At 44.2% G+C, this 26,621-nt stretch overlaps 1 protein-coding gene across 5 annotated transcripts in view; it reads right to left on the reverse strand.

Annotated features, from left to right (window-relative positions):
* Positions 1-15,690: 15,690 nt before the first annotated feature.
* Positions 15,691-26,621, reverse strand: part of usp54a (ubiquitin specific peptidase 54a) — a 56,621-nt gene continuing 45,690 nt past the window's right edge. For 3 of the 5 annotated variants that reach the window (XM_014202317.2, XM_014202306.2, XM_014202311.2), the window contains 5 exons: positions 24,914-25,893; positions 24,651-24,772; positions 20,285-20,416; positions 19,230-19,461; positions 15,691-18,893 (listed from right to left, as the gene is read on the reverse strand). In XM_014202317.2, the coding sequence (XP_014057792.2) occupies positions 18,262-18,893; positions 19,230-19,461; positions 20,285-20,416; positions 24,651-24,772; positions 24,914-25,893 (2,098 nt within the window). In that variant the 3' untranslated portion in view covers positions 15,691-18,261. Of the gene's footprint in view, positions 18,894-19,229; positions 19,462-20,284; positions 20,417-24,650; positions 24,773-24,913; positions 25,894-26,621 lie in introns of those variants that run through there. The other 2 variants (XM_014202331.2, XM_045720407.1) reach the window with 2 other exon arrangements.

A 26,621-nucleotide genomic window follows, 5' to 3' on the forward strand; every position in this document is an offset into this window, starting at 1 on the left:
GCCTGTTAACGTTAGCTAGCTACTAGTGGAAACCATTTCAGCTAAAAAAATAAACTATAGAGATTTGCAACCATACATGCTACCATCTCTAAGAGACAAAAATTATCAGGAAGCGAATATATATATCTTTTTTTAAACTAATAAGAAAAGAGGCACAATCTCTAAGCCAAAGAGATTTGCTAGTGAAATGTATCAGCATGCAGCAATGTCTATCCATCAGGAGAACAACAAGCCTCCAAGGACATACATTCACAGAGACAGACAAGCACCTGTTCACTGGTTCTAGCAGAGAAGAGAGCGAACCGGAGGAGTCGGAGCCATCCACTTCCACCGATGACGACATCTCTCTGGGTGGACAAGAACAGGTTGTAGCACCAGTCTAGCCACACCTCCAAACAATGCCGGCGGAGACCTTACTATCTGGCACCCGGACTGTGTGTCGCTCCATGTCCTGGATGATGCTACTAAATCTGACTCCATGACAAAAGACATGGATCTTTACGGGATATGTTAGTGCAGGCTGGGCCACATCAGGATAAGGAGGGGAATTTCCCAAGAGATGAGGGGCAACGAATATTTTCGGTGGCCCACTACAATAGGAGGATGGCGAACGGGGGGAGACCATGGCTCGTTAATTCCAAGCAAAACAATGCAGCTTTCTGTTTTTGCTGCAAACTTTTTTCACACGAGTGCAAATCTGCACTCGTGTGAGATATATAAACGTGTTAAAGTAAAATTCCTTTCTGCCCGGTAAGGGACTTCAGATATGTGCACGCATGCACCAACATTTTTTATGGGCCTACTCATAGAATTGCATATATAATTGGAGCCTATTTCGTCTTGTTCAAAAACGTGGTAGGCCTACCTGTTTGACAAACACAATTATGCTATCCATAGATGTCGGTATAGCCAAATCCTCCAATACTGTCACATGTGCTTCTTAAATTCCTCTGTGTCTGGGAAGGGCTTGGTGTGTTTGGGTGTTTGGGCTCAAATCTAGTGAGGGTATGCCATGCCCTTTGTTAAAGAAAAGGGCAAAAAGGATATCTATTGTTTGCTTTATATTTAGAAATAAATACATAAAAAGTATCCAGATTATATATCCAGGTTGTATAACAATGCTTAACTCTGTGATGCCTTATGGTAGAAACAAGCTTTAAAATGCCCGCAAAAGACATGATTCTGATGCATATGGGGATATATTGATATCTCCCTATGACATTCTGAAGCTGAGCTGCGGCCTATAGTATTCAAGGAGACAAACCAGTTGACATTGCTATTCTGTCTCTTAAGTCTGTCCCTATTATTTGAGCTTTTCACTTTCTGAAAAGAGAAGATGTTAGTTTAAACCCAAGCAGCTTTTAGGGAAGAACTTCTGTTTTTGGGTTATGCAATGAACGAGTTAATACATCTGCTCCTGCCATGCCCTCTACTTCTCATCCTGCCACTCCCCCAGTACTCTCTCCCTCTTCCTCTGTGTGTGTGTGATTGTGTGGGCGGAGATAGGGGTGCTGGAGGCAGAACAGATCCCAACCAGCTGCAACCTGTTCCATAATCAAGAACTCTGCAAATACTCAGCCCTGCCACTTCCACACTGCCAGATCGTAACCTCTGCTTAGTCAGTCTGCATTTTTTAACAGTTTGTTCTGGCTTAGATCCTATTTTCATGTTATGCCTGTTTTCCCTTGCCTGACGTGGTTTTCCGCTCCGGTACAGTTCTGCCCGCTCTGACTTTGTCCCTCGTCTCCAGTCCCACATCTCGTCAGTCCTGCTACTCTGTCCTGGACCCCCCCACTCCACTGCGTCCTTGGATTCCACTCTAAACCTGCTTACCCATTCCCAACTCCCCTCGCTCCAGCCTCAGCCTCCGCACCGGGCTTCCTGTAACCCACCCAAGCTTCCCCTGGCTTGCACCCCATCTTCCCCCTGTGTTTCAATAAATACCTTGGTTACCTCATCCCAGTCTCATCGTCTGCATCTGCTCTTGGGTTCACCTGTTCCACTTCGCTTGACATGAGTAGCCAGCAGTTGAAGCTTACATTTTTCTGCATAGGTAGAGCGTCTGTCTGGGTGTAAAGGTAACTTTTGAAAGTGCCATGCTTAGATTCATAAGGATGTCTAAGATTTAATTATTTGCAAACAGTGGTTTGACATTGAAGAAATATGGTAAGAATGTCTATTTCTCTGTCCATTCTTCCCTGAAACTTCTATTTTCATTATCCTCCTTTTTCAGCCCAACAATTTATTTTGATTGCAATATTTCTTTCCCCAATCAAAGTACACAGAAATATCAAAAATGAATTTAATAGAGTGTTCGTGATTTTATCAATGTAATCTTATAAGGCTATGTTATTGACATTGAACTGATTATATACCCTACTAACCAGATGTGTTAAAAATGGTGTTTCATTTGTAGACTAGGCATATGAATTGGGCTGCTATTATGTTCTGTTCCTCTGACTTTCAGGTGATATTTTTTTTTGCACAAGGCCAAACCTATTGCTGACCCCTGCTGTACATAGTTTGTCTCGTCTAGGGCTGGCCCTGGGTGTGCCACAATAGCTCATGTAATCCAAAATATTGAAAATAATTGGAATACAAGCAGTCAGTTATCTGCCCTGCTGTCACGTTTGTGTGTATAGACGGACCAAGGCGCAGTGTGAGTAGCGTGAAACTTAGCAAAATACAAAACAATAAAGAATAAACGAACCGTGACAATGCAGTGCTAACAGGCAACTAAACATAAACAATATCCCATAATCCACAGGTGGAAAAAATGCCACTTAAGTATGATCCCCAATTAGAGACAACGATAGCCAGCTGCCTCTAATTGGAAATCATACAAATCACCAACATAGAAAAATGAACCTAGAACCCCACATAGAAAATATAAACTAGAACAACCCCCCAGTCACGCCCTGACCTAATCTACCATAGAAAATAAAAGCTTTCTATGGTCAGGACGTGACAGTACCCCCCCCCAAAGGTGCGGACTCCGGCAGCAAAACCTGAAACCAAAAGGGAGGGTTAGGGGGGGTGTCTAGTATCGGTGGCGGCTCTAGTGCGGGACGAAGTACCCACTCATCCCGCGGATCCTCCAGCATTGGGGGTGGCTCTGGTGCGGGACAAAGAACCCGCTCCACTCGTGGATCCACCCTCTTTGGAGGTGGCTCTGGTGCGGGCCGAAGGATCCGCTTATCCCGCAGATCCAGCCATGGACCCAGGCTAGACGCCGTGTCAGGACTGGACATCGACTCAAGGGAAAGCTCCGCCATGGAGCCGGACTGGACGTTGTGCCTGGACTGGGCATCAACGCAGAAGAAGACTCTGGCCTTGGAGCTGGACTGGACGCCGTGCTTATGCTGGGCATTGGCGCAGAGGAAGGCTCCGACCATGGAGCTGGAGGTTCCGGACCGTTGACCGTCGCAGGAGGTTCTGGACCGTGGGCCATCTCAGGAGGTTCCGGACCGTGGGCCGTCGCCGGAAGCTCTGGACTGGGTACTGTCGCCGGAAGCTCTGGACTGGGTACTGTCGCCGGAAGCTCTGGACTGGAAAGGCGCACTGGAGGCCTGGTGCGTGGAGCTGGAACAGGACGACACTGGGCTGTGAAGGCGCACTGGAGATCTGGTGCGTAGAGCTGGTACAATGTGTCCTGGGCAGATGACCACCTTTGCACGGCAAGTGCGGGGAGCTAGCACAGGACGTACTGGGCTGTGAAGGCGCACTGGAGACCTGGTGCGTATAGCCGGCACAGGTGGCGCCAGACTGGTGACACGCACTTCAGGGCGAGTGCGGGGAGCAGGTACAGGACATACCTGACTGGGAACACGCACTTCAGGGAGAGTGCAAGGAGCAGGCACAGGACGTACCTGACTGGGAAGGCGCACTTGAGGGAGAGTGCGAGGAGCAGGCACAGGACGTACTGGGCTGTGGAGGCGCACTTGAGGGAAAGTGCGAGGAACAGGCACATGACCTACCGGACTGGAGAGGCACCCTTGAGGCCAGAAATGTGGAACCGGCACAGGTTGCACCAGACTGCTAACCGGATCCTCTGGTCGGATGTTGAGCAGAACACACTTGCACAACATCTCTCTCATCTCACTCTCTCCCAACTTCGCAATTGCCTCCCTGACAGTCTTTGGCTCCTTCCTCTGCTCAGTCGCCAGCTCCATGTACCCCCCCCCCACCCCAAAAAATATCGGGGTTGTCCTTGGGCTTTCTGTAGCCGCGAACCCTGTCATTGTCGCTGTCCTCCATTATCTCCTTCCCATGTCCATAAATCCTTCACCTGGTGAACCCGCTGCTTGGTCCTGGTTTGATGGGATATTCTGTCACGTTCGTGTGTAGACGGACCAAGGCGCAGCGTGAGTAGCGTTCCACATCTTTATTAGAAAGTGAAACTTAGCAAAATACAAAACAATAAAGAATAAACGAACCGTGACGACAATGCAGTGCTAACAGGAAGAAACTAAACATAAACAATATCCCATAACCCACAGGTGGAAAAAATGCTACTTAAGTATGATCCCCAATTAGAGACAACGATAACCAGCTAATTGGGAATCATACAAATCACCAACATAGAAAAATGAACCTAGAACCCCACATAGAAAATATAAACTAGAACAACCCCCCAGTCACGCCCTGACCTACTCTGCCATAGAAAATAAAAGCTTTCTATGGTCAGGACGTGACACCTGCATACAGAAACAAATAACCTGTAAACACAGACACAATAGGCAGAAATATCAACAATATGACTTCACGTTTTGGTAGATGTTCAATAGACAACTTTCCAAGTCAAATTTGTTATCCTTCAGTGCTATATGGTCCTACCTGACAAAAATGCATACAGTAACATGTTTTGATGTTGTTGCTATTATAATTGTTCTAAGGAAAACAAGTGGACTCAGCCATTTAAATTACATTTGCTGGGATCCTAGATTCCTTAAAGGATTATGTATCTTTTGCCCCCAGTCTAGCAACAAAGTCAGAGGGCCATCACAGCTCTTTGGTCTTGGCCATGGTGGAGAGTTTGGAATCTAATTGATTGATTGCTTCTGTGGACAGGTGTCTTTTATACAGGTAACAAGCTGAGATTAGGAGCACTCCCTTTAAGAGTGTGCTCCTAATCTCAGCTCGTTACCTGTATAAAAGACACCTGGGAGCCAGAAATCTTTCTGATTGAGAGGGGGTCAAATACTTATTTCCCTCATTAAAATGGAAATCAATTTATAACATTTTTGACATGCGTTTTTCTGGATTTTTTTGTTGTTATTCTGTCTCTCACTGTTCAAATACACCTACCATTAAAATTATAGACTGATCATTTCTTTGTCAGTGGGCAAACGTACAAAATCAGCAGGGGATCAAAAACTTTTTTCCCTCACTGTAGACTATGACTAAGAAGCGCTGGTTGTGAGGGACATCGCACAGCTTCACACACATATACATTTGAAGATGATCCCTGGGCTTTGATGGACAGTAAAAGGGTTGCAGAGCACAAAGACCATTATCTCACAGTCAATCCCCAGCCACCAAATAAACGATCACATACAGAACGTTTTACCATCCTAAGGTGTCTCTTGTTTACCATAAATGGCATATGTCCTTATAGAGATGTTACGATTACTGCACAGTTTCCCAGACCAATGTATGAGTCACCCCAACATGAAAGTTCATTCTTCACATGCAAGTCCAGTTCAGGTCTCACATGGGCTGGCTAGCCATGGTTGGTAGAAAAATAGGTATCTGAGGGCAATGCAAGCCAGCAATTTCCAGACAGATTTTAGTCTGTTGAATGGCTTCCTGGCATGTGGCAGTCCAGTTCCATGGTGTCTCTGTAACTTCTTGACGGGAGGACTGATGGTGGAGTAGGCCTTTTCTGGGAGATTCAGGGTTGAATTTGACATTGGAAAAGTGCTATTTCTCAATTTCAATGAGCGTCAGGTTGTGTTGGTTCATTGTAGTGAACACCAGTGGCATGTATTCATGGAAGCCAATGGAAGCCATGCTTCCCGCCAAATATTTGCAAGGAAAAAATAAAAATACATAAAATAATGTATCTTTCGTCTCTCTATGTTTGATCATTTTCCTTCAATTTGCAAGAGGTTGAAAGTATCTCATCGGAGAAAGCATCCGAGCGAGCGCAACACCTCCCCTCTGTCTCAGTATGTGTAGCCCATCTATCTGATGCTGTCCGGTCAAAAAGAGTATGACATTGTTGCCACCCGTAGCATTGAATGCAAGGGAAGCCAGCGAACATTTGGTCAGTCAGCCAATCAGCTTTGAGCTAAACTGAGTGAAAGTGTCAAGGGAAACCTGTTTGGATTTGGCTTCACACCAATCACATCAACAGCAAAACGTTGATTGAATTGTTTGCATCTCATTGTGTCGTTGTCCTCCGGCAGCTAGCTAGCTTGCTAAAATCGACAACTTTAACTTTTACTTCACAACATTACCATATAAAATATTGTACTTTTTACTCCATACATTTTTCCTGACAACCAAAAGTACTTGTTACATTTTGAATGCTTAGCAGGACAGGAAAAGGGTCCAATTCACACACTTATCAAGATAACACTTGGTCATCCCTACTGCCTCCGAGCTGGTGGACTCACTAAACACAAATGCATCCTTTGTAAATAATGTCAGTGTTTGTAACGTGGGTCGTATAAAGGGGACCAAGGCGCAGCGTGTATAGTGCTCATATTCACTTTTATTATGAAGACACTAGAACAAAACGACAAAACGACCGACAACAGTTCCATCAGGTGAACATACACTAAACAGAAAACAACCCATGAAGAAAAACCCCTACTTAAATATGATCTCTAATCAGAGGCAACGAGGATCAGCTGCCTCCAATTAGAGATCAACCCAAACAATCCCAACATAGAATTAGAAAAACTAGAACTTAAACATAGAAATAGAAAACATAGAAAAACACAAAAACACCCCCTGTCACGCCCTGACCTACTCTACTATAGAAAATGACATCTTACTAGGATCAGAACGTGACAGTGTTGGAGTGTGCCCCTGGCTATAAATTTCAAAAACCAGAAAATGGTGCTGTCTGCTTTGCTCAATATAAGGAATTTTAAATGATTTTTACTTTTACTTTTGATACTTAAGTATATTTTAGCAATTACTTTTACTTTGATACTTAATTAAGTATATTTAAAACCAAATACTTTTAGACTTTTACTCGAGTAGTATTTCACTGGCTGGCTTTCACTTTTACTTGAGCCATTTTCTATTATGGTATCTTTACTTTTACTGAAATATGACAATTGGGTACTTTTCCAACACTGACATGCCTTTAATTTTCCATGTGGACCAATTTATCGATGAATTCTGAAATGTTATACAATGATTGTTCCATAACGTTGTATTTTTAGGAAATTATTTTTGTTCTTGTAGAATACGTTTCATTTTCTTCCATGTTGTTATAGGGTTCTTAACTCTGAAGATGTTCATGTTCTTAGCTTATCCTTTGAAAATAGACACGTAAAAATATTCTGGGGATGAGCATGCACATCTTCAATATGTACCCATTGTTCCTCTTTAATGCATTTAGCTATATGTGACAAGTAAAAGCCTTGGGTATCAAGGTGATACAATTCCAAGTCTGGAAGTTTAAAACCACCCTCAGACTTAGGAAGATGTAAAACTTTCCTTTGTATTCTATGAATTTTATTTTCCCATATAAAGTCTGTTATGACCGAGTATACTTTTTCAAAGAATATCTTTGGTGGAGTAATTGGTATTACTGAAGATAAATACAAAAATGTTAGCATCCATGCCATTCAAAAGAGGTTTATTCTACCTGTGAGATTTATGGGAAGATTATTCCATTTAATTAGATCTGCTTTCATATTGTTGAGTAATGTTATCTTTATATATTTGTTGTTGTCTCTCATTAAGCATTATAAGTATTTCATATTTTTTTGTGGTCACTTTTTGTGGATTACTGTCTTTTTTTCTATTGCCATTATTTTGGGGGTTTTCATGTTCATTTTATATCTGGAGATTTTTGAGTTTTCTGAACATATTTTTACCAAAGGGGGCATTGAGTTTTCAATATTGGTCAGGTATATCAGCATATCATCTGCAAATACGTTTAGTTAATATTCATGTTTACCAATACTGATACCTGTTACATTTGGGCCCTGTTTAATTTTTTCTGCACGCAGTTCAAATGCCACTGCAAACAGGAGGGGGGAGAGGGGACATCTCTGTCTTGTTTCCCTTTCTAACATTCACACAACATTTTTATTAAATGTATTATTTCAGCTTGAATGTTGAAAGCTTCCAAAGTTTTGAATAGAAAATGCAATTCAAGACAGTCAAAAGCCTTTTTGGCATCAACAGCCATTATTGATAAATCTATATCTTGTTTTTTTGCATATTGTATTAAACTGAAACATGAACTTCTATTTGTTTGGAAGTGTTTATCTGTAATAAACCTTGTTTGATTGATATGTATCAAGTCTGGTAAGACTTTTATCATTCTATTACTTATACGCTTTGTTATTATTTTATTGTTACAATTTTTGTTTTAAGATATCCTAATTCTGTTTGTTTTGATATGTAGGGCAGACAATTGACTACTTGTATTCCATATTTGAGCAATATCAGAGCTTGCAATATTGGATTACATGAGCGTGTGGCTCACCCCCCCATCCAGCCATGCATTATTCTGTACTATTTGAGTTAATTAACAGTCTATTGATGCGTCAAATCAAAGTAATATAATAAAAAAGTCCCCAGAAAAAAATCTGTTCTTTAAGCTATAGATACTTATTTTTTATTTTTTTACATGTCTCTGTATACCTCGGGTAAGGGTATCCCAAAAACTAAAGAACTTTTACGCAAACCAGATGGGATGGCACATCAAAGCAGAATGCTGTGGTAGTCATGCTGGTTAAGTGTGCCTTGAATTCCAAGTAAATCACATACAGTGTCACCAGAAAAGCACCCCCACACAATCACGCCTCCTCCTCCATGCTTCATGTTGGGAACCACTCATGCGGAGATCATCCGCTCACCTATTCTGCGTCTCACAAAGACACGGCGATTGGAACCAATAATCTTACATTTGGACTCATCAGACCCCCCCGCAACCCCTCTTTTTACGCTGCTGCTACTCTCTGTTTATCATATATGCATAGTCACTATAACTATACACTCATGTACATACTACCTCAATTGGGCCAACCAACCACTGCTCCCGCACATTGGCTAACCGGGCTATCTGCATTATGTCCCACCCACCACCCGCCAACCCCTCTTTTACGCTACTGCTACTCTCTGTTCATCATATATGCATAGTCACTTTAACCATATCTACATGTACATAGTACCTCATCAGCCTGACTAACCAGTGTCTGTATGTAACCTCGGTACTTTTATAGCCTCGCTACTGTATATAGCCTGTCTTTTTACTGTTGTTTTTATTTCTTTACCTACCTATTGTTCACCTAATACCTTTTTTGCACTATTGGTTAGAGTCTGTAAGTAAGCATTTCACTGTAAGGTCTACACCTGTTGTATTCGGCGCACGTGACAAATACACTTTGATTTGATTTGATTTATTGACTGACCTTCATGTCTTAAAGTAATTATGGACTGCCATTTCTCTTTGCTTATTTGAGCTGTTCTTGCCATAATATGGACTTGGTCTTTTACCAAATAGGGCTATTTTCTGTATACCACCCCTACCTTGTCACAACACAACTGATCAGCTCAAACGCATTAAGAAGGAAAGACATTTCACAAATTAACTTTAAACAAGGCACACCTGTTAATTGAAATGCATTCCAGCTGACTACTTCATGAAGCTGGTTGAGAGAATGCCAAGAGTGTGCAAAGCTGTCATCAAGGCAAAGGGTGGCTACTTTGAAGAATCTCAAATATAAAATATATTTTGATTTGTTTAACACTTTTTTGGGTTACTACATTATTCCATATGTGTTATTTAATAGTTTTGATGTCTTCACAATGTAGAAATGTCTTCACTATTCTACAATGTAGAAAATAGTGAAAATAAAGAGAACCCCAGGAATGAGTAGGTGTGTCCAAACTTTTGACTGGTACTGTGTATATATATATATATATATATATATATACTGTACTGTTGAGGAAAAACCTGCAAGTAACCATTTCACTGTATCATTTACACCTGCTGTATCCTGTGCATGTGACAAATAAACGTTTAATTCAACCACACACACACACACACACACACACACACACACACACACACACACACACACACACAGTGTTAGACAATCAGCAGACAGAATCTGAGGTATGTCAGTGTCCAGCAGGAAGATTTTGCATCTAATATTTCCCCCCAAAATCCCAGTATTCTGTAGCCTGGTCCAAGATCTGTTTGTGCTCTTTCGAACTCAATTTCTATCATTGTCAAGCCAAGATTAATCTAAGAGAGAGCAGCTCTCCAGTCAGGCTGGTCTGTGACTCACTGACACCTTTTCCGGGTAAAGGAATAAGTCAATCTCACAGAGAGTTAGACATAAGATGCAATAAATACTAAAACCAATAACTAGCATAAGTACACAACAAGTTACAATAGTCACACTCACTTCTGTCCACACACTCCATCACACATGTCCACTTGGACAGAGACTGAGGCGGCCTGCAGCCCAGAGCCTCCAGCGATGATCCACGGTCCGGTGTTACTGAAGCAGAGGGATCAGCGGGTGGAGCGAGGCTTACGCACTGGAGCCGCCTCCTCTGCTGGAGGATCCGCTGGAGGATAAGGTTATGTGGACTGCACTAGAGCTGCCATAGACAGGAGTTACCCACCCTACCCTCCCTTTTGTTTTTTTAGTGGCATTCAGAGTCTGCACCTTTGGGGGGGGGGAGGGGGTACTGTCACGTCCTGACCATAGTAATATGTTATTTTCTATGGTAGAGTAGGTCAGGGCGTGACAGGGGGTGTTTTGTGTTTTTATATGTTTTGTATTTCTATGTTTAGGTTCTAGTTTTCTATTTCTATGTAGATTTTTTTTGGGATGCTCTCCAATTAGAGGCAGCTGGTCCTCGTTGTCTCTAATTGGAGATCATACTTAAGTAGGGGTTTTTTCCACCTGTGTTTGTGGGTAGTTGTCTTCTGTTTAGTTTTCTGTACCTGACAGAACTGTTGGCTGTTTGTTTGTTATTTTTTCTTTAGTGTTCTGAGTTCAAATAAATATTCATCATGAGCACTCAACACGCTGGGCTTTGGTCCCCTCTCTATGACAGCCGTTACAACATCACTGTTAGTGAGCAATTCTCCTTTGCCAAGATAATACATCCACCTGACAGGTGTAGCATATCAAGAAGCTGATTAAACAGCATGATCATCACAAAGGTGCACCTTGTGCTAGGGCCAATAAAAGGCCACTTTTGTCACACAACACAATGCCACAGATGTCTCAAGTTTTGAGAGAGCATGCAATTGACATGCTGACTACAGGAATGTCCAACAGAGCTGTTGCCAGAGAAATGAATGTTCATTTCTCTTCCATAAGCTGCCTCCAATGTCGTTTTAGAGAATTTGGCAGTACGTCCAACCAGCCTCACAACTGCAGACCACGTGTAACCATGCCAGCCCAGGACCTCCACATCCGGCTTCTTAACCTGCACGATCATCTGAAGGGGGTGTGGAGGGTGCTGCGGAGTATTTCTGTCTGTAATAAATCCCTTTTGTGGGGGAAAACTCATTCTGATTGGCTGCGCCTGGCTGTTAAGTGGGTATGCCCTTCAAGGCCCACCCATGACTGCACCCCTGCCCAGTCATGTGAAATCCATAGATTAAAACCTGTTTAGGATAGGGGGCAGTATTTTCACGGCCGGATGAAAAAACGTACCCGATTTAAACAGGTTACTAACTCTTACCCAGAAATGAGAATATGCATATTATTTAGATTTAGAAAACACTCTGAAGTTTCTAAAACTGTTTGAATGGTGTCTGTGAGTATAACAGAACTCATATGGCAGGCAAAAACCTGAGAATATTTCAAGCAGGAAGTGGACTGTCTGAGAATTGTAGTTCTTCTTTTGATTCTCTATCGAAACTACAGTATCTGTGGGGTTACGTTGCACTTTCTAAGGCTTCCATTGGCTGTCTAAAGCCTTCAGAAAGCGGATTGAGCCTTCTCCTGTCTCTGGGCAGAGTATAGTAGCTCAGTTTCACAGTGGTCTGCCTGGGGACAAAGAGATTGGATATGCTCGTTCCCGCAAGCACGTTGTTTTTTCTTTTCCTCCTTGAATGAATACACTATTGTCCGGTTGGAATATTATCGCTATTTTACGAGAAAAATACCATAAAAATAGATTTTAAACAGCGTTTGACATGCTTCTAAGTACGGTAATGGAACATTTTGACTTTTTTTCTCTCGAAATGCGCTCGCGCATTACACTTTGGATAGTGACCTGAACGCATGAACAAAACGGAGGTATTTGGACATAACTATGGATTATTTGGAACAAAAACAACATTTCTTGTGGAAGTAGCAGTCCTGGGAGTGCATTCTGACGAAGATCAGCAAAGGTAATACAATATTTCTAATACTAATTCTGAGTTTATGTTGCCCCGAACTTGGCGGGTGTCAAAATAGCTCGCCGTGATTGCGAGCTATGTACTCAGAATATTGAAAAATGTGCTTTTGCCGAAAAGCTATTTTAAAATCTGACACAGCAATTGCATAAAGGAGTTCTGTATCTATAATTCTTAAAATAATTGGTATGTATTTTGTCAACGTTTTTGATGAGTATTTTTGTAAATTCACAGGAAGTTTTTGGTGGGAATACATGTTCTGAACATCACACGCCAATGTAAAAAGCTGTTTTTGGATATAAATATGAACTTGATTGAACAAAACATACATGTATTGTATAACATAATGTCCTAGGAGTGTCATCTGATGAAGATCATCAAAGGTTAGTGCTTCATTTAGCTGTGTTTTGGGTTTTATTGACATATATGCTTGCTTGGAAAATGGCTGTGTGATTATTTTGGTCTATGTACTCTCCTAACATAATCTAATGTTTTGCTTTCGCTGTAAAGCCTTTTTGAAATCGGACAATGTGGTTACATCAAGGACAAGTGTATCTTTAAAATGGTGTAAAATAGTCATATGTTTGAGAAATTGAAATTATTGGATTTTTTAGGTTTTTGTATTTCACGCCACGCTGTTCCATTGGATATTGGCTAGACGTTCCGCTAGTGGAACGCCTAGATGCAACAGGTTTAAAGCCTAATTTATTTATATTGTCTGATTTCCCTATATGAACTGTAACTTAGTAAAATCTTTGAAATTGTTGCATGTTGCGTTAAAATTTTTGTTCAGTATGAAAAAAACAAGACTAAACATGACTACACATTTTTAATTAAAGCCACTGAACAACTGCTGATTATCATGGTTTAGTTATATTTACCTTTGAAGAGGAGTGTGCCGGCTTACAGTCCCTGGGGCCACAGGCACGATGTGCTTACCGTAAGATATTTAATTCTGTGGTGTAACAGTGGTGTAATAGGGTGACGTTAGAAAGAGGTGTAGCCACAATTATTGTCAGCCCATGTCATACCACATCAAATAATAAGTGCTGTGCATCACTAATGACAGCATCATCATCATGCACTAATAACAGCATCATCATCATGCCCTAATAACAGCATCATCATTCATCATGCACTAATAACAGCATCATCATCATGCACTAATAACAGCATCATCATCATGCACTAATAACATCAGGTATCATCATCATCATCATGCACTAATAACAGCATCATTATCATGCACTAATAACAGCATCATCATCATCATGCACTAATAACAGCATCATCATCATCATCATGCACTAATAACAGCATCATCATCATCATCATCATGCACTAATAACATCATCATCATCATCATGCACTAATAACAGCATCATCATCATGCACTAATAACATCATCATCATCATGCACTAATAACAGCATCATCATCATCATCATGCACTAATAACAGCATCATCATCATCATCATGCACTAATAACAGCATCATCATCATCATCATCATCATGCACTAATAACAGCATCATTATGCACTAATAACAGCATCATCATCATCATGCACTAATAACAGCATCATCATCATCATGCACTAATAACAGCATCATCAGGTGGTACTGATCTTCCTTCTCAATGGGACTGCTTCCACCCCAGTGGACTCAGGGCTTCAGCATGACTGGCGTCTGACACAAACACCACCAGGGAGGCTGACTGTCCTGACCCACTTGACCCAGAACTGTTGGTGCACAACTCTATTGGCCAATAAGCCTCACTGGGAGAGGGGAACATACTGTATCCCTAGAGTAACCTGATTTTACACATCTTCAAAAGCAAAATGGGAGAGATGAAAGGGGCGATTCGGCATTTGGAAAAACAAAGTGGTCACCCCACCCCACCAGCCAAGAGATGGTTCTGGAGAAATAAAACCCCTCTCAAATTCATAAACAGAGCTGTGAAGGTGGATGTACCAATGGAGGTACCAATCCTGGATTGATGACTGTTTTTGACTGGGCTACTACAGGTGACCTCTCTTTACCCTATTTTTAATTTTACATGCGAACTAGTATTTATAGGGTTATTTGCAGGCTAGATACAATGAAAATAAACTTTATGATTGAGGGTCTTTCTTTCGTCTAACACCCTGCTTCATCCGCCACCTTGCCTCAACTTAGACAATGACTGATTAGCTGTGGAGGAGAACGTCACTTAAATAGGTATGAAGAACTGATCTCAAGGAAATAGTGTTACCCGTATAGACAAGGTAAAAGGCCAGGGTCACCATGGAGTCGAGCAAGAGAAGAAGCCCCCAGAGTGCAATCTGCAATGGCTCCCAAACGCCAATGTGGACCAACCAGTATTTACCAGGTGACCCTGGCATTTCAGGAGAGAAATGGCCTCCTTCAAGAAGACTACAGTTCCGCCTGAGAACCAACCCTCTCTATCATCCAGCTGACCCTAAATGAGTTATTCAAGGACACGTGGAGTTTTTCCGCCATGAAGTACTCACTCACCCATTCTACATGAGAGCATGGTGGAGCAAATTCTTAATGAGGAGGGAGTTCCTCCTCTCATTTCTAAACACGTTTCTAGAGGTCTGCAAGCTTGTGTGGCTAGATGTCTAGCCACAAGCTTGAAGACTATGGTAGGACTATGGTATTATGAGGACTACGGCAGGAGCTTTAGTGCATCTGATGTGCTCAGGACAATGCTGCAGGTGCACCTGGAGGAAGGAGGAGAGCAGAGGTGTGAGGACAAGGAACTGCTAAAGCTCTCCGAGCCAAATGTTGCAGTCATGCACAAACTGCCATTCACACATGGACTGTTATCCGAGGTACAAGTCAGCTAGCGCTAAGTTAGTTTTTCTTCCTATTGACCTTTTCCAAAATTCTCAAATTGGGGTGCTTTAGTTTTTTTTTTTTTACAAAGGGAGGAAGCAGGATGTTGTTGTACATTCCTTATCATCCTTACTGGCCGCAAGTAGAAACTGAAAATAATTTTAACACTGACTTATGGTCAGTGTCTGGGAAGAACTCTTGGGTTTAGTTGTAACTGCCTTAAATAAAAAATGTTGAGTGCAAGGGATTAGAGCAGCACAGCAAAGTCACAAAGAAACAGACAATCTTCATACTGTGCTCCTGTTTGGGGCCATTTATAACAACTTTATTGCAAAAATACAAGTTCCATCTGCTAGCACAGCATTTACAAACAAAGTCCAAAAATGGAAATCGGTCAACCCTTCCTTTATAACACACAGTTACACTGTTCAGCTTTTGCAGTATCTGTTGATTAGCACGTTCCAAAAAAAATAAATGGACACATCAGTTACCTTCTGTTCTACTGGCAATCCACGAGGGGGGAAGTGTTGCTTAATGTACACAAACGAAGGATTCATTCCTTTCCATTGAAATGACTCTCACTAAAGTGGCACTCTTTGGTTAAGTGTTTAACATCTGCAACAGTGCAGTTACATTTCAGTTACAGAGACTGTTTTCCCTAAAGAAGGACAACGCCGCTCACACCTGATGAATTGCACAGCAGTTGTGCATCCTAAATTCTGTATTAACCATATGATTTTAGAAGTTGTTTTATCTTAAGACACTCAAACCCTTTCTTCCATGAGCTCCATTCTCTTCATATTCCCTCAGTCATATCTACAGTGTAGAAAAATAAGTGTAAAAATATTCCAAAACAAAATCAGCAATATCGTAGATAGCAACAAAACATAATTTTGTAATTTCCTTCATTTCAGATTGTAGATAAGTGTATTTTGTAAGGCTGTAGCTTTCCTTTCCTTTCCTCACAAGTCAAAAAAGCAACTTCATTCTAATTGGGACTCTAATGATCCATAAGTTTACATCATCAGATCTAAAATCTGCCTCAAAAAACGAGGCAAAGTTGGCTTTTGTTGTATTCCAGAGCTTAGTGATGTCCGGGTTGAGATTTGAAATAGGAACATTAAACTAACCATCTCCAGTGATAGCGCATCACAAAAATAAAAGATCAATAAAAATGGCTCGAAAAATGGCTCTAGCATCAAGATTCAACTAGTAAGATTTGTTAAAAGCCATTGAATTGACCGTTTTATAGTCAGTTCCTATTTTGTTCTCTGTAAAGTATCCTAAAATACAGATGTGTACACTGTCATTACGTTTTCTCTAAGAGTGTAAACCTCTGTATGGGACCTCCTTAGCACTCAGGATCACCATCTAACTTACACAAGTACAAAAATAGGCTAACATTGAGAGTCTCCCGTAACAACGGGAGAAATGTCAATTGAATTAAAACAGCAACCGATACAATTATCTTAACACTTCTGAAGTGCACTAAACTTGTGTTAACGCAGTTAAGTAAATTCACTGCACTAAATCTCATATATACTTAATATATTGTACAATAAGCTCCGAGTGATTCCCTCAGTCATAGATCTGCTGAACAACCATGGGTAGCTGCAGGGCTGTGAAAAGCCTCAAGAGAAACGTCTCGGGTCTTTAGCCCACACACAGGCCCATTCTGCAAGAGGGCTCTAGTCACCAGACAGTGCTAGCAAGTTGAGACAATGCAAAGTACAGCAGGTCTATGGCAGAGTATATACAGGTTAGGCCTGTAGATTAGTTTGATCATCTATACACTACTTACCCAGAGCTCCCTAAAAATGATAAATAGAGTAATACAGTCAGTAAATAGTGTCAGTATACATTGAGGAGAGGGTGTTGTCTCTTTCTATGCAGACCGAGATGGGTTGGTGTGAGAAAGCAGCCTTATGACACATCCATTTCACTGTCTCACACCTGTTAAAGAGTTTTCATGACTGACAATAAAACGTGTACAACTTCCAACTATATCTCTCATTCCGCCTTGCCCTGATCCCCACCATGTAACTCAACTTCCATCTTCATTCTTCGTCTGTAACAGGCTTCCTCAAACTATGGGTTAATTTGTGACCCCTGGGAACATCAGTGTAACCCTAAACTCCAGCTGTGTTGGTGCTGATGTGTTTATGGGGGAATGAGGGGTGTCCTAACCTCCTAGAAGCACAGTGCCTTAATGGCCATGTACTCTTATAATCGCCACCGGGCACAGCCAGAAGAGGACTGGCCACCCCTCAGAGCCTGGTTCTTCCTAGGTTCCTACCTTTCTATGGAGTTTTTTTCTCGAGACAACTTGCTTCTACATCTGCATCGCTTGCTGTTTGGGGTTTTAGGCTGGGTTTCTGTATAAGCACTTTGTGACACTCTGCTGATGTAAAAAGGGCTTTAGAAATACATTTGATTGACTGATTGAGTGCCTCTTGCCATCCACCTCAGTGGACACTACACAGCCCCGCTTCTACCCAGCCTGGACTCTGTGACCTTCCAATACTGGATCACATCATCTTTAAATAACCTTAGATGACGAGCAGCCATAAAGACTAAATATAAACTCTATAGAAATATACCAGGTTAAGTACCAGATATAGTGGTTGTCCTGTCTGGTTAAAGAGGGTTGAGGTGGGATGGGGGCTGGGGTTATACTATAGACATTAATTGATGGGAAACGAAAGGGCCACAATCTGCTAGAACAATGTATCTCCTTAACTGCATTCTACAACAGCAGAGTCTGATGTCTAGAGCCCAATGGGGAACAGAGAGAGAAAGAGGGTGTGTGTGTGTTGGGAGTAAACTGGGTCCGTTTGCAAGGTGACGGTGAGCTGGATCAGCTGGTAGGCCGGAAACGGGCCATGTAGACCCCACAGGACTGGCAGTAGTGACGGGAGGGCTCGGTGGGCAGCTGTTGGCACAGGGAACAGAGCTGGACATTACCGGGGCCACGGGACGATGCCATCATACGGGGGTGGTCATGCCTCTGGGTGGGCTGATGGAGGGGGTGGGCATGCCGCATGGGCATGGACGGCGGTACCATCCTGTAGTCGGGGGTCCTCCAGTCATCATCCGGGGGTACGTCCAGGCGGAGGGGCTGGTTGGAGGTCTCGCTGGAAAGCCGGTGGTGGGCTGGGTGGTGTTGTGGTTGTAGAGGGGAAGGTAGGGTTCCATTGGTCCTGCTGGATTGAGGGGGCTGCCTGTAGCCATTGATGGCGCCACTAGGGGGGGCAGAGCGGCGGGGGTGGGAGAGGGTGGCATAGCCCATGTCTGGGCGACAGTAGTACCCAGGGCCCGGGTTGGGTCCTTTCCTGGGCCGGGGGAGAGAGGAGGACCAGGAAGGAGGTGCCCTGGGAGGTGCCCGCGGCAGCGTGCCGTAGCTCAGTGCAACACTGTGGTAGTTTTCACGGGAGAAAGCTTCACCCCGGTCAAACACAGCCAGAAACTGGTCTCCCTTCTGGTGATCTCCTGTGGGGGCAGAAAATCATTAGAACACAGCAGAGGACTACCACAGTAGAGGCACACCGAGAAACTCACTGGACAATCAAAGTTCTGCTAATGTGTTCCTATCGCCTGTCGCATTGTTTTGTGCCATATTCTACTGTTCTACCCCTACAGAACAAATATACTTCATTATCGTTAATGGCACATAAACCCTGTAGTGTGACCAGACATATAGAGACAACGGGAGGTATAACAGTCAAAGTGAGTGTCATGTGATCCACTTCCCATGGCTGGTAGGGCCAGCATGGTGCTGTGGTCTGATGACTGGAGGTGGTGGAGGTCGAGGAGGCTGATGGTTACCTGAGCGTCCCAGATAGGGCCCCGTGGAGGGGGGCCGTGCTGCCTGCTGAGGGGGGTGCTGGGGCAGTGCTGGGGGGCTGTAGTGGTGGTGGTTGTTGTGGAGGTATTGGTGTTGGGGTTCGGGTGGAGTGAGGTGGGTGGAGGAGGGAGGGGGGTGCAGGGAGGACGTGCTAGGATGACGTGCGGTGACTCGGGAGTCCGCATGCTTTGGCATCCTGGTAACTGGGGGCTCCTTTTTATTTTGTAAAAGTCCAGGGTGAGAGAGAGCGAGAGAGAGAGAGCGAGAGAGAGCGAGAGAGAGCGAGAGAGAGCGAGAGAGAGCGAGAGAGAGAGCGAGAGAGAGCGAGAGAGAGAGCGAGAGAGAGAGAGAGAGAGAGAGAGAGAGAGAGAGAGAAATCCACCACAAGGTGAGAATACCCAGTAGTTGTGAGGCAGGAAGGAGATGGGGATAAGAGGAAGACAGATGAGTTAAAACAGGTTGACAAGGGACCGCTGACCCACACTTCAGTGAAAACACAAAAACAACAGTCAGGAGTTCAATGGCAGTACAAACCTCACCATCTATTCATATAATGCAACAGTGCCATGTCTAGTGCTGTTCTTTGTTCTTCAGCCAAAGAATGTAAGCTGAACACAAGGTTAAAAGCTTATTGGATTAACTAAATTAACTAAATCAGCTTCGAGCATTTTGCTGAGTGAAGATGACGCCACTAGGGGCTCTATCGCAGCACAACATGGCAGTTGCATTATGTGAACACCAGATGGCATTATGACATTATGAAACCATCACATTCACTGGGAGGGAGGTGTGATGATGATGATGATGATGATGATGAGGTACATTGATGGTACATGACATGATGATGTAATGATGTGCTCACCCAAGGTAACACAGACATCACTGAGTGAGATTGACAGCTGTGGCCTTTCCCAGTCAGGAAATGAGGCTCACGTGTGAGGCTCTGTGTTTGTGTGTATGACATATGCACACTGTGTGTGTGTATGTGTGTGTGTGAGAGAGAGAAAGAGTGTGTGTGTGTGTATGTGTGACTCACAAAGCTGCGGGAGGGGGCGAGGAGTTCGGGTCGGCCCCCTATGACGGTGCCACTCAGACTGCGGGCAATGCGGCGGAGGTTCTCAGCACTGTAGTTCTCGTCATCTCCCAGTGGTCGCTCACATGACCCAGGCTACAGGGACACAACAAACACATTGTGTCAAACACACTCCTACACACACACGCATGCACAACAGGGCTCAACATTCAGGGCTGCCCGCTGGCCTGGCACGTTCTGCCGTGCTCACCGTGCCAGTTAATCAAGCTTGCATATGGCCTGCTTGGGCCAGTACATTTTCAAACTCCAAAACAGACAAATAATATTGTATAGTTATATTTAATCCTTGACAATCTTCCCGACGTCAGACACTCCACACTTGCTTTCAGTCAGCATTCGGTTTCCAAGCGGAGGCATGAATGTCAAACTCTCCCTCTCCGTCTCGAGCGACCTAGGCTACGTCCAGGCTACTCGCATCAGACCAATTTCAGCTTCTCAGTCTTTGATAATATAAGACATCCTACACAGCGATGTCACTATTAGCAAAGAAAGGTTTACGTAGGCCTAGGCCTACACTATGGAGCTGCTTGTCATGACACGACAATTATTTACACAGCTCACTTGTTGGCTAAATACAGGAAGAAATAAAAGTGCATTAGGCATAAATAAATAAAATATAGGTGTGGGTTCAAAACATTCAAATTTGTGTCAAATAGCCTACATATCCTTTAAATAGCCCATTAAGAAATAGATGTGGGATTCAGTCCAGTCAGGATCCGAATCAGAGCGTGCCAATCATGGTCCGTGCTATACGGGATCCTGCCCCAATGGTGAAGGTAAGGGTTAAAGTTCGGGTTACGGTTTGGGTTAGGGTAAGGGTTAAGCGTTTGTCAGCTTGTCAGATGACATTGAAAAAAATTTAAGCGCACAAACTAGGCTATGAGGGAAAGGCGAACATTAAATAATTAGTGTATCATAGTAGAACATAGAGAGGGAGAACGAATAAAGACCGAAACAATGTTTCTTATCCGTGCCAAGTGCCTGGTAAAAAAAAAAAGATAAAAGCAGGACGATGGAGGATGAGCTAAAAGGAAAATGACAGGGAGCAAAAAAAGAGTGAGGAAATTTCAGCCTCTAACCACATTTCCCTCCATAGTTTTTATGGGTGTAAAGTCATACCATATATATATATATTTTTTTTTAAATCACGACAGCTGTAATGGTAACAGGAAGTTTCGGGACAATTTCATGAATGCCTAGTGATAATTTGTTTGTTCGACATGACGGGATGTTTTTGTAAAAATAATTCATGCGTCGATGTGAATGGGGGCATGTTCGGCCCTCCTTTTCCTGTAGTCCATGATCATCTCCTTTGTCTTGCTATAATAGGCCTAACCATCTTGTCAACATAAACTCGGAGTCACGTGATGATATGGTGTGTGATCCTTCCACTATGACTCGGGAAACCACTTTATTAGGCTACAGATTAAATAAACGATGATGAACTACACATGATGCTCCTTTCCAATGACTATCGAGGGTCTTATTCTGGAAACATGATGAATGATGCTTGGTAGAGTTGAAAATGCTACGGAAACGCATTTCGGTACATGAAAACGTGCGCGAAAAAGTACAATTTGTGTGCACGATGTAATCACGCACTGATTTTTGTCCATTTGTTGGAAACACCACTAGCTAGGTTTCCATACAATTTGAGACAGATTTTCATCTGCTTAAAACAATATCCACATTTTCCCACCAGAGACTTATTGTGGATAAAATGATGTGCGTAATGATGTAGTGCACATCAAAATAACTTTTGCGGTTACATTTCTATGTACTGAATGAAAAATACAACTTAAATGGGTTTCCATCACATTTTCTACGCTACTGATGGTTTTGTCACAAAAACTGTTGTGTTATCGGTGGCGTGTATTCATTATTTGGTCAAAAAGTTGCTTAGCCAAACACGACTCCATAAAGTTTGCTGATGACACAACAGTGGTAGGCCTGATCACTGACAACGATGAGACAGCCTATAGGGAGGAGATCAGAGACATGGCAGTGTGGTGCCAGGAAAAGATAACCTATCCATCAACATGAGCAAGACAAAGGAGATGATCGTGGACTACAGGAAAAGGAGGGCCGAACATGCCCCCATTCACATCGACGGGGCTGTAGTGGAGCGGGTCAAGAGTTTCAAGTTCCTTGGTATCCACATCACAACAAACTATCATGGTCCAAGCACACCAAGAAAGTCATGAAGAGGGCACGACAATGCCTTTTCCCCCTCAGGAGACTGAAAAGATTTGGCATGGGTCCCCAGATGGAGAGCATCCTGACCGGTTGCATCACCGCCTGGTATGGCAACTGCTCGGCATCCGACCGTAAGGCGCTACAGAGGATAGTGCGTACAGCCCAGTAAATCACTGGGGCCAAGCTTCCTGCCATTCAGGATCTATATACTAGTCTCAGAGGAAGGCCCCAAAAATTGTCAAAGACTCCACTCATAGACTGTTCTCTCTGCTACCATGCGGCAAGAGGTACCAAAGCACCAAGTCTAGGTCCAAAAGGCTCCTCAACAGCTTCTACCCCCAAGCCATAAGCCTGCTGAACAATTAATCAAATTGCCACCCAAACTATTTACATTGACCCCCCCCCCAGTGTTTTTACACCGCTGCTACTCGCTGTTTATTATCTATGCCTAGTCACTTTAACCCTACCTACATGTACAAATTACCTCGACTAACCTCTACCCCCGCACATTGACTCTGTACCGGTAACCCCTGTATATAGCCTCGTTATTGCTATTTTATTGTGTAACATTTTATTATATTTTTGACTTTTGTTTATTTAGTAAATATTTTCTTAACTCTAGTGGCGTAGTTGTCTAAGCCGCTGCATCGCTGTGCTAGCTGTGCCACTAGAGATTCTGGGTTTGAGTCCAGGCTCTGTCGCAGCCAGCCACGACCAGGAGACCCATGAGGTGGCGCACAATTGGCCCAGCGTCATCCGGGTTAGGGGAGGGTTTGGCCGGCAGGGATGTCCTTGTCCCATCGCGCACTAGCGACTCCTGTGGTGGGCCGGGTGCAGTGCATGTTGACACGGTCTCCAGGTGTACGGTGTTTCCTCCGACACATTGGTGCGGCTGGCTTCCGGGTTAAGTGGGCATTGTGTCAAGGAGCAGTGCAGCTTGGTTGGGTTGTGTTTTGGAGGACGCACGGCTCTCGACCTTCGCCTCTCCCGAGTCCGTACGGGAGTTGCAGCAATGAGACGAGACTGTAACTACCAATTGGATACCACGAAATTGGAGAGAAAAAGGAGGTAAAAAAAATAATTATGAAGAAATATATATAAAATATATTTTTTAAAGTCACCAGTTTCCCCATTAGCTCACTATCTCACAATGGCCATCAGCACAGCTGTCTGCTAAAGGGGATTGTTCTGCACGTAAAGTATCACAACCGACTGGAGTTCCTCTCTGGCGACAACTCTACTCAGCCACCTCATCAGAATTTAGGGACCAGACCTTGATGAATTCAACGCAGGGCAAGCTGTTCTGAGGTGGTGGGGGTCTGGGTCTGCCAGCTAGACGCCCAGGGTTCACTGCTTGGGGCGGAAGACAGAACCAGCCAACAGAAGAGGCTCTGGAGAGAGAGCTTGAGGAGTTTGAGACAATCGGGGGGGAGGAAATGAAGCATGATGGGGATGAGGCTATCAAATTTACACAATGACATGCTTTTCATAAAATTATTCCTTTCAACAAAATGTTGTTTCAGTGTCTTTTTTTCAGTTATCACAGGGCATCATGTTGAGTCCGGGTCATCCTCTGACAAAACAAGACTGCAGTCTGACCTCCATTCAATGATAATCAGAGCCCAGCATCCAATCAAAACAGTTATGAATATGCGTTTTTTGTTATGCTGCACCACCACACCAATACAATATGGGCCAGTGGTTACAATGTTGGAGCCAGTAACTTTGAAAAGCCACTGACCCGGTGTGCCACTAGCAAATGTATCTGAATGTCAAGCCCTGCAAAAAAACATGCATGCACAGACACAGGGACTGACGCAAACACATGCCAGTCCACCCACACACGTCACTAAGATACAACCTTCACACATCCGCACCAAATCACCAAGCAGCCTCAACACACACAGCTTTGAACATGCATCACCACACACAGCCCTGAAACTCACAATCAGCCACATGTAGGACAATGAACGCACACGCACGCACACACACACACACACACACACACACACACACACACACACACACACACACACACACACACACACACACACACACACACACACACACACACACACACACACACACACACACACACACAGTGGATGCCAACCTTGTTGTGTTGTGTGGGGCTGCTGGTGTAGCCTGCCGTTCTGTAGGCATGTCTCTCTAACTCGGCTGTGGGAGTCTTGGAGCGGCCAGGTGCAGCCAGCCCAGACAACAGCTTCCTAGCCGCTGCAGATACAACACAGAGACGCAGTATTAGTCGTGGACAGCTCTCACCCACTTACATTATTATCCCTCATCATATCTACCTTTTTTTAATATTTTTTTTTACAGTTGTACCATACATCACTGGTCAGTGAGTATACTTACGTTGCTTGTTGGCAGTGGGCTGGGGGCTGACTCCGCGTGGGGCCCGGGGCAGGCTGGTGGCCTGAAGGCTCGCCTGGTACAGAGAGTCTAGTTCCGACAGCTCATCACAGGGCGACCCAACCACAGGGGCAGCCTGGGAGTTGTAATACCGGGTTACATTTTCTGCCCAGCGCTCCACTGGCATGGCGGCACCTGGCCTGTAGTTTCCAGATGCTGGGGAAGGGGTCCGCCCTGGTCTGATGGGAGTGGATGGGGGACAGTGGGAGTCTGTAGGAGGGGTGTAGAAGGGGGAGTCGAAGGCGGCCAGCTGGTCCAGGCTCCAGCCGGACCAGTTACGGGTGGGAGGAGGTGGTGGAGGGCCGAGCCTGGAGGTGTTGGAGGAGATGGGGACAGGGGAGCTGTGGTTCTGATGGGCTGGAGGAGGCTGAGAGGGGCTCAGGGCTGGCCATCTGGAATAGGCATCCTCCATGTTGGCGTCGCCCCTTTCCTCTGAGGTGTGGCTGACTGGAGAGGGTGTCCTGGAGTGCGGGCGCGGGGTGGGCAGAGTCTGGGCTGGGGGGTTACTGTTCCAGTGTGAGGGTGCAGCTGGCTGGTGGTTGGGCAGGGCTGGGGTCTGGTCATGGCCTCCCTCAGTAAAGCTCTCGTCCCGGCCGTCCACACACAGGGCAGGCAGGGACACGGCAGCGTGCTTGTGGAGGGGTCTCACATGAGTGCAGGAGTTATCTAGCATGCCTGACATCTCCAGTCCTTCCCGGCGCCCCCACGCCTCCGCTATGAACCCCCCCGTGGGTGACCCTGTGTGAGGGCTCGGGGGCATAGCAACAGGGGGGTGGCTCAGGGGCTCAGGGAGTGAGTTTGTGCTTGAGGGGAGGGGCTTAACATAGAGAGGAGAAGGCGTGTTTCTGGTGGCTTCTGGGACTGCTTGTGGTTGGTCCTCCTGGGCGTCTGTCAACAGTATTTGGATTGGGACAGGCTGTTCACTAGGAAGGAAGAGGAAAGAGGCTCATGTTATGGGCTGGTTAGTGAATGATGGCGAGGCATCTCTCGCATGTCTTTGCTCTGAAACAGAGGAGGATTTTGTATTGTTTACTATACATTACTAAATACTACTTTGTATACTATACACATGTTCTAGGTCTAAAATGTTAGTGGGTGTGTGTGTGTGTGTGCGCATGTCAGTGTGTCCATGGGAGTCTGTGTGTGCGGGTATGTGAGTTGACTGTGCATGCGTTAACTGTGTGTGTGTGTGTGTGTGTGTGTGTGTGATGTTCCTGTAACAGATGGACATTTTAGAGCTTTGGCACAGGTGAGCCACGGGGATGGCGGGGGTGGCTCAGAACCGGACCCCTGGAAGAGGCACTCGTGTCTGTGGACTCCCTAGGACCTGGACTCACAGCAACCTCCACAATAACTAAAGAGTAAACACCCACACACAACCCTCCAAACAACACAGCAGCACTAGCTACACTGAATAAGAGATGGCATTAGCAAATATTTGAACATCTTAAAACACAAGGGTAAAATTGTGTGTTAGGAAAAAATGATGCTGTATTTATGGTTAGATGTAGGAATCTGATTAGCACACATAGGCCTACTGTAAAGAACCTAGGTTAAAGAAAATAAAACAGCCTTTCTCCCTTTGTTTGTATGCACATTGAACACACCTTCTACATACAAATCAATGGTGTTTTTCCTATACTACCTGCAA

This window comes from Salmo salar, chromosome ssa01 (genome assembly GCF_905237065.1).
Source record: "Salmo salar chromosome ssa01, Ssal_v3.1, whole genome shotgun sequence".
NCBI lineage: Eukaryota > Metazoa > Chordata > Actinopteri > Salmoniformes > Salmonidae > Salmo > Salmo salar.